Source organism: Mytilus galloprovincialis, chromosome 1, assembly GCF_965363235.1.
Source record: "Mytilus galloprovincialis chromosome 1, xbMytGall1.hap1.1, whole genome shotgun sequence".
Classification (NCBI taxonomy): domain Eukaryota; kingdom Metazoa; phylum Mollusca; class Bivalvia; order Mytilida; family Mytilidae; genus Mytilus; species Mytilus galloprovincialis.
This window is the reverse complement of record NC_134838.1, coordinates 55,177,408-55,189,324: the sequence shown is the minus strand read 5'-3', so window position 1 is coordinate 55,189,324 and position 11,917 is coordinate 55,177,408. Positions and strand designations below refer to the sequence as shown.

General features: G+C 31.5%; 1 protein-coding gene across 1 annotated transcript; it reads right to left on the bottom strand.

Moving 5' to 3' along the window:
• Positions 1-281: 281 nt before the first annotated feature.
• LOC143079078 (uncharacterized) lies at positions 282-10,202 on the bottom strand. Its single transcript, XM_076254246.1, has 7 exons — positions 10,009-10,202; positions 9,794-9,875; positions 8,800-8,970; positions 6,224-6,317; positions 3,231-3,268; positions 2,161-2,561; positions 282-1,185 (listed from the first exon to the last, which is right to left on the bottom strand). The coding sequence occupies exons 1-7, from the start codon at positions 10,043-10,045 to the stop codon at positions 419-421; spliced, it is 1,590 nt and encodes a 529-aa protein (XP_076110361.1). The 5' UTR covers positions 10,046-10,202; the 3' UTR covers positions 282-418.
• Positions 10,203-11,917: the final 1,715 nt, after the last annotated feature.

Here is an 11,917-nt window from a genome sequence, read left to right as displayed (position 1 = left end):
AAGCATGGAGAGAAAGAGTATGGAAAACTGATTGAAGGACTGACAGATGGACAGAGTGCAAACCTTAATTGGCTGAAGTCCAGTTGTCGTCCATTCGTTTGATGTGTTTTATCATTTGATTAGGGACTTTCTGTTATGAATTTTCCTCAAGGTTCAGTATTTTTGTAATTTTTTTTGACTTGGTCGTAAGTGGACTAATAATTATAGCAACAAGAAAGCCTCAATTTTCAAATATTCTTGCTTCTGAAAAGTACAGTGTAATTAATTTTTTAAATAAGAAAAATACTAAATACTCTTTATTTGTATAGATATATGTACATACATAAAAACATTTAAATTCATCATAGATAGTACACATAAATATATAAATAAACAACCATCACTGTCCTGAGAAAACTTAGTCAAGTTAAAAGTATGTCTAATCTTGTTCCATTGGTATATCTTCTGTTTTATTTATTTGAGCTTCAGTTTCAAGTCCTGCTCTTTCTTCATCATTTGTAGCTTCTTTTAATGGCAAGTTAAACGTTGCAGTGTTGTTTGAATTATCTAAAACAGATTCATTAGAATCCACATCCATTGATTCACAAGCTTCTGATAACTGTAATCTTGCTTTTTTAGAATCACTTACTGAATCTCCACTTTCATTACACGATTGTAGTTGCTGCTTATCTGATATTTCCAATTGTGACTTTTGATCTACAACTGGTAGATCTGACTTAGGTTGTTCCACTGTCACTGCACTATTGCTGTCTTTGGACTCTGAAGGAGGATCTAATGTCAATTGTTTTTGTTCTCCATCTTTTTCATTTGATTGTTTTTCAGAATTATCTGAAATTGGAGGTTCAGGATTTTCTGTATCACTGTCAGATGATTGTTCTTTTTGGTCCGACTCACAAACTTGCTGGGCTATTGTGACAGTTTTTTCTGCCTCAGAACAAGCTTTGTTAACACTGTCCAAAATATTTTGTGCTTTTTCACATATGTCTAATACTTTTTGAGATTTAACACTGTCACTATCGTCATCACATTGTGTAGGTTCTGTCTTTTCTGCATTGTCACAGGTATCTGCTATTTTTTCTGTTTTTTCAGCTTGATCTGATGAATCTAGTTGTTCAACATCTTTTAGCTCTGTTTTTCCTTCTTCTTGGTCGACTTCAGGGACTTCATCAATCACTGCAGATTTTTCTGAAATAAATTAAACTTATAAAGTGACAATCTTGTCAAATAGTATATAATTGCAATGCAATAGTATTTGTGGAAAGTAAATAAATTTTAAGGTATGAAATTACTCAACAAGTGGCTAGCCTGAGACTGTTTTGCACCTGATTTTTTTTCTGCATGAAATGAGGAATTTCCTTATTTAAAGTAAGTTGATAATTTCAGGGTAGATAACTGTCAGTGGCAGCACATAAAGTTGAGTGTGTAGGAAAATGTTATATCTTTGGTTAGCTTGCTTGCCAGCTGAACCATGAAATCATTATTAGCTAAGGTACTACCTTCCTTTTGGAAGTCAATAGTCATGATAGTTAAGCAAAGAAACATTCAAAAATAGGGACAGAACATCAACACTGTGAAACCAATTAAGCAAGCAAACATAGTAGCTTTACATAAACACTAAAATTTATGTGCTGTGTGATAAATGTTTAATTTCACTTTGATGCTAATTTTTGTAATCATGACATGTTTATGAAAGAATCCCACAAATATTTAAGTAAAATTTATATATCATCTAAAAAGATAAATGGATATACTTCATTTACACTTTAGTGGATAGTTGTCTCATTGACAATCATACCACATCTTATTTAGATGAACTGTATTAATATATATGTAATAACACTGATAATTGTAATAATTTTATGGTTCTGGTAATGCCTAGAATTAAATGTATGTGATTTACTGATTTATATACAATGGAGTTGATAACATCTGTCTGAATTTTTTAATGTTTCAATTCAATGTATAAAAAAAATGTTTTTCTGTTACAAATCATTGTATTGTTTTATGTGTATATGTCATGCTGCCCATCAAAATCAAGAATAATACATATTCTTATTCTTGTTCTAATACTCTTTTAGATGAATATCAAAATCACATCCACTTCAACAATTCTTTTCATCCGTGACTGATTATTAAAAACAAATTTGGATTAATATATACCTTCCAAATTAGCACTTTCTGACAATGATGGCAATGAATCTGAACTTTCTTTGTGGTCTGGACTATTTGTTGACTTAGTGAATACATCTTCATTATTTGTATCCTCATCTTTGGGTTCAGTCCCTACAGTCTCTGTTTCATATGCATTGCTTGATTCAGGCAGGATCTGTTCTGTTAAATGTTCATCTTCTCCATTACCTTCTGATGTCACTTCCTCTTTGTCAATATTAGATTGAGTTTGTTTAGGCTGATTTGAGCCAAACAATTTATCAACAAAAGAAGGCCAAGCTGACTGTGTTGGAGTTGGAAATGATGAAAATGGACTAGGTTTTGGAAAGGCTTCATTTATGCCATTGGAATCTAATCCATTCACCATTACCTGAGACTCGGAAACAATTTTCCTAGATGAAAAAAAAAATAAATTCATATCTTATTAGCATCCATAAAGCTACTCTTCTCTTATCTAATATGTATAGTAAAATATGAAACATACAAATGACATATGCAATCAGAAAATTTGATTCTAAATTCACTTATCTGCTGAACTTAAAATGTTTTAACATAAAAAATAAATTTCCAGCTTGCCAGACACAGTCTTAAATAACAAGATTTAGTTTTACCAATACTTAACTTGCCAAGCTTGTATTTCATATACTCAAAAGTAGTTGTCTCATATTATTCATATTTTTTCTTCTTTTCTGGTTGTGCTAATTACTTTTATAAAAGTCTGGCATAAAAGTGAGTTTTTTTTGGTATTACACTGGTTCTTAGTTTTTTACGTCTCTTTTTGCCCAATTTTTTTCAACAGGATCTTATGTAAATTAGATTCCATCTGCAAGCTTTATTGGTTGGCTGACCAACACCAAAGTCACAATAAAAGTTAATAGATGACACGTAACCTTTCATTCATACTTAAGTTTTATTGCTTCTGTGATCATGGTGATTGTTAAGAGAACTAACATAAGTCTAAAGTGTAACTTGGTCTATGTACTAATAGCTTTCGTCATGGTGATTTTTTGCATCAAGTGTTATGATTTATGCTCCAGTGATTTAAGTATTATATAACTTACCTGCCAAATGGATCTATTGTAGTCACCACTGACACATTCTGCAAGAAAACAGTGCATTTAATTATTTTCAAGATGTCAAAGAATTTAAACTGCAAATCCTATTATTGTAACACAAAAAACAGAGGTAGAATTTGCTTACAACTTCACTTACATTTTACAAATTGCATGCTTAGCATATTTCAGTTGGTTTTATGTGTGTTTGTAGTGACATATCAGATCACAAATAAACAATTCTCAAATGATAACATATATATAGTCAACTAGTAAAATCACAGAATATCTACTTTTAGCGCAAATGCATTGATACAGAAAATTGGCTATTCTGTCTATCATATGTATATGACCGGCCTCGGCCCAGGTAAACATAAATTGCCACATTGAAAACTGAGTTTTATGTAGGCCAAGCTTCAAATACAATACTGGTATCTCTTATGTTTATTTTCAGGCTTCTGTTCCCATCAGAATATAATATTAAAATAAGATAAAAAGAATATTGAAACCAGGTGCTCCGCAGGGCGCAGCTTTATACGACCGCAGAGGTCGAACCCTGAACAGTTGGGGCAAGTATGGACAAAACATTCAAGCGTGATACAGCTCTGAATTTGGATTGTGATAAAATTTTTGACATTACATGGGTTTTTTTTACACAAAACAAATGTCAAGATTTTACAAATCAATTAAAGATTTCTTCTTCAAACTTTTTAAATCTAAAATTAAATAGTTGACACAGCATAGGTTTCTGACACAGAATGAATGTGGTCTAATGAACTTAAAAGTTTTTTTTTGCCTTTGAGCAATTCACTATGCTGTTGAATATTAATCCTCTCAAAAAAATGTTTGAAGAAATTTTCTTTTTATTTATGAAATCTGAAATGAGAAAAATTTAAACCCCCCCCCTTTTTTTTCACATCCCCGTTTCCCTTTCTCCAAAACTGATATCAATTCAAATTTCTAATGGAGTTTGCAACAATAACTACTCTTTTAAATACATCATAAAATATTAAAATGTAAAATAAAGTGCTTGTTATCACTGAATGGTAAAGATTGGTTGGTAGTAAAAGTGAATATACATTGTTTATTGTATAAAACAGCAACATTTTATATTGGCAAATTTCCAATGAAGTTATTTACATAAAGTTATTGGCAAATAAAAATAGAAAATGACATCATAGTCATGTCTGGCAAATGTCCAACATACATTATCTAAAAACATTTTAGATAAGATAAGGAAAAAAAGCTTCATCAGCAACATTTTATATTGGCAAATTTCCAATGAAGTTATTTACATAAAGTTATTGGCAAATAAAAATAGAAAATGACATCATAGTCATGTCTGGCAAATTTCCAACATATATTATCAACTACTATTCTATACAAAGAAAGATAACTCCAATTGAAAATTAATTGCTATTGCACAATATTGTGCAATTAGATATTTCTTGCTATTGTGCAATACTGTGCAATTGAAAATTTCTTGCTATTGCACAATACTTGATATGGAATCCTGATTTGGACCAACTTGAAAACTGGGCCCATAATCAAAAATCAAAGTACATATTTAGATAAAGCATATCAAATAAGCCCAAGAATTTAATTTTTGTTAAAATCAAACTTAGTTTAATTTTGGACCCTTTGGACCTTAATGTAGACCAATTTGAAAACTGGACCAAAAATTAAGAATCTACATACACAGTTAGATTTGGCATATCAAAGAACCCATTTATTCAATTTTTGATGAAATCAAACAAAGTTTAATTTTGGACCCCCATTTGGACCAACTTGAAAACTAGGCCAATAATTAAAAATCTAAGTACATTTTTAAATTCAGCATATCAAAGAACCCCAAGGATTCAATTTTTGTTAAAATCAAACTAAGTTTAATTTTGGACCCTTTGGACCTTAATGTAGACCAATTTGAAAACGGGATCAAAAATTAAGAAACTACATACATAGTTAAATTCGGCATATCAAAGAACCCCAATTATTCAATTTTTGATGAAATCACACAAAGTTCAATTTTGGACCCTTTGGGCCCCTTATTCCTAAACTGTTAGGACCAAAACTCCCAAAATCAAACCCAACCTTCCTTTTATGGTCATAAACCTTGTATTTAAATTTCATAGATTTCTATTTACTTATACTAAAGTTATGGTGCAAAAACCAAAAATAATGCTTATTTGGGCCCCTTTTTGGCCCCTAATTCATAAACTGTTGTGACCTCAACTCCAAAAATCAATCCCAACCTTCCTTTTGTGGTCATAAACCTTGTGTCAAAATTTCATAGATTTCTATTCACTTAAACTAAAGTTATAGTGCGAAAACCAAGAAAATGCATATTTGGGCCCTTTTTGGCCCCTAATTCCTAAAATGTTGGGACCAAAACTCCCAAAATCAATCCCAACCTTCCTTTTGTGGTCATAAACCTTGTGTTAAAATTTCATTGATTTCTATTCACTTTTACTAAAGTTAGAGTGCGAAAACTAAAAGTATTCGGACGACGGCGACGACGACACCGACGCCAACGTGATAGCAATATACGACGAAAAATTTTTCAAATTTTGCGGTCGTATAAAAAGTGATTTTATTTTATTTGTTATTATAGTCAAGACAGTATTGTGTGTATAGGATTTTCATGGTTGGCAAAATTACCATATTTGTCCTATTAGAATAAAAATTATTCTTATCAGCTATAGATTTGTTTATATTTAAACATGGGTTGGGGGCGTGTCTTGCAAATCTAACATGTCAAAAAATTTGATAAAGTAAATATATTGAAACCTTTGCATTTATAAATGTACTTGCATCTGAACATTCAGGACTGAAAGAATAAATTGAAAATTATTTTAATACTTTTTTACACAAAAACTCATCTGTACTATTATAATTAAAAAGTTTGTTTTGAAAAAAAGTTTGGTATAATGGATGCGGACAAATGGAGATGATATACTGGTAATTAACAAATGCTTAGAACCAGGTGAGCTTAAATGTCTTACCTTTTCAATGCCTCTCAAAAATTTGTCACATCTTTTATAATGCCGTTTTGGTTCATTGATTAATTCACAAAGCCTTTGAACAGTAAATGGTGCCCTAAAAGTGAAAATAAGAATAATATAACTTAAATCAAAATTACACATCTCCAATTAAGTTCCCTGGTCTCTCCTTATATAATTGGTACATTTTATCGTATTCTCACACTAGACCTTTTCTATGATTTGAACCTTTAGATATTCTGTTAGAATGGCAATTATTTCCATTGATTCAGGTTTTTTCTAAAGGGTCATTATATTAAATAAAATGTAGGACTATTCTAGCTATAAAAAGGTGTGTTCTGCAGATTGATTATCATCCACTTCAGGTACTTGATTTCTTTTTCGAAACCAAGAGATAAACAATTGTAATTGTGACTCATTTTGAAGTCACTGGTTCACTTATATTTCAGTTGTAGCTGTACATGTAAGTGTAAAGTCATGAAAATGACTAAAATACCAAATGTTCTGTCTTATTACCATGTCAAATTCTGCAAAACCTCAATTTTATAATACAGATATTATTTCCACATATTTCAATATAGAAGTAAAGGGGATTACCTCCCCTTTGACACAAAGGACAATGGCTACAGATTTATTCCTTAAGCCAAACCTCAGTAAATCAACTTATGATTTTTAACTTTTTAAATTTAAGTACTTCATCAATATTTATCTACAGTAACAGCTTAGGAGGAATTGTTCTTTCGACAAACTATTACCACATCTTGCAATATTTAAATTAAGTAAGTTCTATTATCTCCCCTTTAACATGTGGAACCAGAACTATTTTCCTTTAACCCATCCTCTGTTACTGACAGAGTCTGTTCTACATCTTTGTAAAGTAACAATATTAATACAGCTGTTTATAATTAAGGAAGTTGCTCTTACAAGACGTTATTAACACACTTTTCAAAATAGAAAGATTATCTCCCCTTTTAAAAGGAACTTTGCTATTTTCTTTAATGCACATTCTCAGGCAGTATTCTACAAATATGTTAAAGTTTTATTCATATGAATACCAACGCAGCTGCTTAGGAGTTCCCCTTAAAAAAACCTGCCTGCAACAGAATAGACAATAGTGCTGAAAGTGGCTTTAAAACACCAGAAATCAAAATCAAATCAATCAATATAATTTTACACAGCACTGAATATCAGGGCTTTCCATTGAAGCCGGTAGCCGGCGGAAATCCGCCGCTTACGGTGGCTTCAAGTGCCGGCTACTTCACTGACAAAAATATAAATTCAAAAAGAAAAAAATATCTTTTTCAAATGTTTACAGGCAGCCGAGAGACGTATTGTCGCAAAGTCGCGGTCACGATAAACAAGGATGAAAAGTCAGTGTTTACCTTGGGCTAAATATAGTTCACATGAATTCAGGTCACTGATTGGTTGTCTATTTAAAGTCAGAATGCATCGTTTCTTTTCAAAGATAACAAGAGAGACGTTCCGCTGGTCATTGAACGATAACAATAGAGACGTTCCGATAGTCATTAACTCGTTGGTTTTTTTTGGCTTTTGAAACGTGATGACAATCTTATGTTATGGAATATTATTAGTCAAATTAAAGAAAGTGTAGTAGATCATATTGTTCAGAATCTGGAAAACAGTATCTTTTGAAGTTCATTTTTCAAAGCCCATGTGGTGTTCAGAGAATTAAGGTCAAAAACGAAAGTAGAATATTGTCGACTCGACCTCAAATGAATAACATTTCCTAATGATTTATGTATCCTACTTATTGAACAGTTTACAAAAAGAAAAGAGAAAATCAGAGGATATATCAATTTTCTGTCAATGCTTGACAAATAATTATGATTTAAATACGCGTAACTGTCTTAAGAGAGAAAAGGGGGGTCATTTGTTTACAAATGCACGTAGTTATGCAAAATAAATCGATCAAGATTTCTAACAAACCGGATGATTATTTAAATAAAACTCCTTTAAAAGTAAATGAATTTTAAGCATAAGGTAATGAAAATAAAAAACTAACATAAAAAAAAAAATGAAATTTCTTTAAGTTTTTTTTTTCTTTCTTTAATTTCATACATAAATAATGGTCATTTGAAAGATGAAATTAGGTGCCAGGAGATTTCGAGAATGCAGGATTTTGCTCTATTTATGCCAGAGCTTCTGGGGGCCTTGAGCGGCCCCCAGACCCCCTGCCGTAAGACACCAAGCTTACAGTTACAGCCGCCTACAATTTTAATTGAGCCTTCTACTTCAATTTCAATGGAAAGCCCTGAATAATAGTCTTTTCATTCTGAATGTATTGTCAAAAAAATTTAAATGTATATGTATATACACATTTAAGAAAAGTCCACCAGTTTTGATAATGGTCTCATGGGCAACAAAGCCACTGCTATGAGAATGAATCTGATCATTATTATAATGTTTTGTAATGGTTTATTGATTGCTTTAAGTGTTGTCATGAGTTTATAACAAAGTCTTTTGCTAATGTAAACCTGATGACTATTGACATTTTCATGTTTTATCATCTCTGAGAAATTTTTGTATGAGGCAAAATCGTAGGTTAGGATTTTTTTTACCCTTGAAATTCATCCATTAAGGACAGAATTCTCTTTCTCATTTCGTCATATTTTACTGGCTCAATATTTGGTGTTGTCTGCAATAAGTCTGTTGGACTGGTCTCCTTGAACTGTGTCATGACTAGATCAACTTTTGACACAAATAACTTTTTCAGCTGATGCCATGGAAATCTGAAAAAAGTATTATAAAATTATACGTTACTTTTTTCAATTTCTTACATTTACAAATAGACCTCCAAGCTTAAGGTTAAGCCTGTAAGAAGAAAAATCTTCAATTATATGTGCATTCAAATTGAGGACAATGGAAGTTATCAATCCTCCACAGTTTAAAATTAAAGGTTCCAAACTGTGTTGTCAATAAAATGATCAAGCATCCTTATGATTTCAGTCTTAGAAAATTTAGTTTAAACTTGACTTGATTCTGTTAAAAAAAAACCAACAATAAATTTGTATCTAAATCAGGGTTCTCACTATTACAGGATTTTTGATGGTGAGTCCACAGCCTCGTCTTGTTTGGCTATGGCAAGTCAAACAGTGAGAAGATGAAATTTTTTTGCTACATGTACATGTATACAATTCATTTTTTCTGTCCCTATCAATAAATAGAGCAAGGATATGACATCAAATATATATTTTTTATAAAGATGAAGTTATGTTACAAAATGATGACTAAAAACACTTCTTAACGAACTGAAATGATCAATGCCCAAATGGCGTTTAGCTGGATTGGTTTGTAGCCAAATATCTCGAAAGCGTCTTAGTTATTTGTTCTCCTTTAGCCTATGATTTGGTAAGTTATTCCAAACCAAATCTCAGGATTCCCAAAAACTAAAATTAAAGCCAAAGTAAGGTATCAAATCATTTGATATTAATCTTTAGGATTGCCATGGGGTGGACAGGTGGAGGGGGTTTCAATTGTCAAATGAAGTATGCATACATGTATGTTGACTCAGTACGACATATAACCTAGGTCAATCTTATAATAAAAACATACAAAGTTTTTCCTGTTTTTGCAACTTGATGGAGATACTGGTCTAACAATGGAGGGATTTCTGTGCATGGTTTCTTCTCAAATTCTGAAAGAAAAAATAAAGTATATTAAATTCACGTATTTTTTTAAGGAATCACATACAAAACAGAGTACTATCGTGTAGTTCAATACTACACTTGTCATTGCTTATCTTTAGTCATTTATATGTGATATATTACCGTTCAAAGCGTCTAAAATATCCTCTTTGTTTTCCATTCTCAAACTGGAGGTCAACAAATGGCGGCACGGAAATGACGTTCTGGCGCAACTTATTTCATTGTTTAGGGGTGATAGGTAAGTTTATTTCCGATAATTCAATATTACAATAAATTTACTTTAAAATTTCACTGAATGCATTTTGAATAAAAATTAAAACATAGGAAATTTGTTGCTTAAACTATATCACTGCCATGGTAGGCGTAAGGAAATAATTAAACCCCTTCATTTCAATTTAGGATTTCCCTTTTACCTGATTTACCTGTATCACGGCGGGACAACTCGTGTAGAACCAAAATATTTGGTCAAACAATATTAAGGTAATTTGCATTGACTTATATATCTAGAAGACAATATTTAGATATCTGCTACTGAAATATTTACTGAGATTGAAGTAAAGAGGCATGTTGACTTAAAGTTTCGTGATTCCTCTACCTGGAACAGGTGTAAGTAAAACAAGCTGTCCCATTCATTCAATAAACCTTTAAGTGCAACATACTTCCAGTGGTCATTAACTGCATGTTCTCTTAGCTTGTACACACCAACAAGTATATAATACTGCTGACCCATGATGGAAGTTAAAATTTGTCCTAGCCTGATAAATTTAAGAAAAAATGTATGACCAACACTTCTAATACTTTAAATAGGCGTATGTTTACTTTATAGTATTTTTGGCTTCTTACCTTTGCTCAAAATGACTCAGACTGTACAAGAAAAGCTTAAAGTCATATGAAACGAGTGGGTGGTGAAAAATAATGATTATCCAATTCTTGAACCAATGCATGTATATATCAAAATCTTAGTCCTCTGTGCACAATTTTATCATTTTTTATGCAAATGTATCATATAATCGTCAATTTTTTTTCTCCCCGTCTTTTATGATTTAACAAATATGGCTGCTCATTAAATGCCCTGTTTTGAAACCGAACTTTACCAATTGTCACCTTATAGTAAACAAATAACAAAAAACATAGGTATTGAGCACGTGTTTAACATGTATAATCAGATAATTGTTTATTTAAATGACAGATCCATGCGTATGGCAATCATCGGATTTTTATGAGGAGGTTCACGCTCAGGTCACTATGCATACAGAAAATATGATGGCGAATTGCTTCCTGGAAGCAAGCAATTAAAAATAAGTAAACTTCTTCTTAATGTGGACAAATTAAAAGAATTTTCCTCAGAAAAAAGTATATGTACATAAGTTGTATAATGAAAACTATTCATTTAGTTATAAAAAAACATATGCATATTTTTTTTTAATTTGAGGTTTCTTATGACTTTAAAAGCATATTACTTATCACCGTGTATCATCAGTACACCGGATATAGGTACTAACCAAGCCAGCATGATTGATTTTGACCTTACACGGTAACGAAAATCTTTGTTTTGCTTTATCAATATTCAATGTACATTTCTCAACATTTGAAATTCCTGCTCCCAAATAATTTTCGCATCGATTTTTTCCTATTCATAAAACAACTTTGATATTCTAATAAGAACAATTAACTTGTACATGCGCAAATAGTTGTGAATGTCAACACCAACTTTTAATTTCGATACAGTTGTTGCGATATTTACATGTTTTATCTGAAAGAAACCTACTACAGGGCAAAAGTAATAGTTACCAATCATAAACCTACCTGTGATTACTCATTCATTGAAACTTTTTGGGTAATGAACGAGTATGAAAATAAAGTTTTTGTGTACGGTGTACAACAACTTAACTATGCACCGTACATAAGGATTTATGTGGTCAGCTAAACACCGTACACAACGTTTCTTTAGTGATAAAATATCGAAAAATAACATATGTATGAAAGATTTCAATGCCAATTATTGAAACAGCTATACTTCTTACACACATTG

Excerpts from the sequence above, each read along its gene's own strand:
- LOC143079078 (XM_076254246.1), bottom strand. The coding sequence starts at position 10,045 with ATGGAAAACAAAGAGGATATTTTAGACGCTTTGAACG. Across the intron at positions 2,562-3,230 it reads ACAATAGATCCATTTGGCAG|GAAAATTGTTTCCGAGTCTC; the intron begins GTAAGTTATATA and ends TTTTTCATCTAG. Across the intron at positions 1,186-2,160 it reads AGAAAGTGCTAATTTGGAAG|AAAAATCTGCAGTGATTGAT; the intron begins GTATATATTAAT and ends AATTTATTTCAG.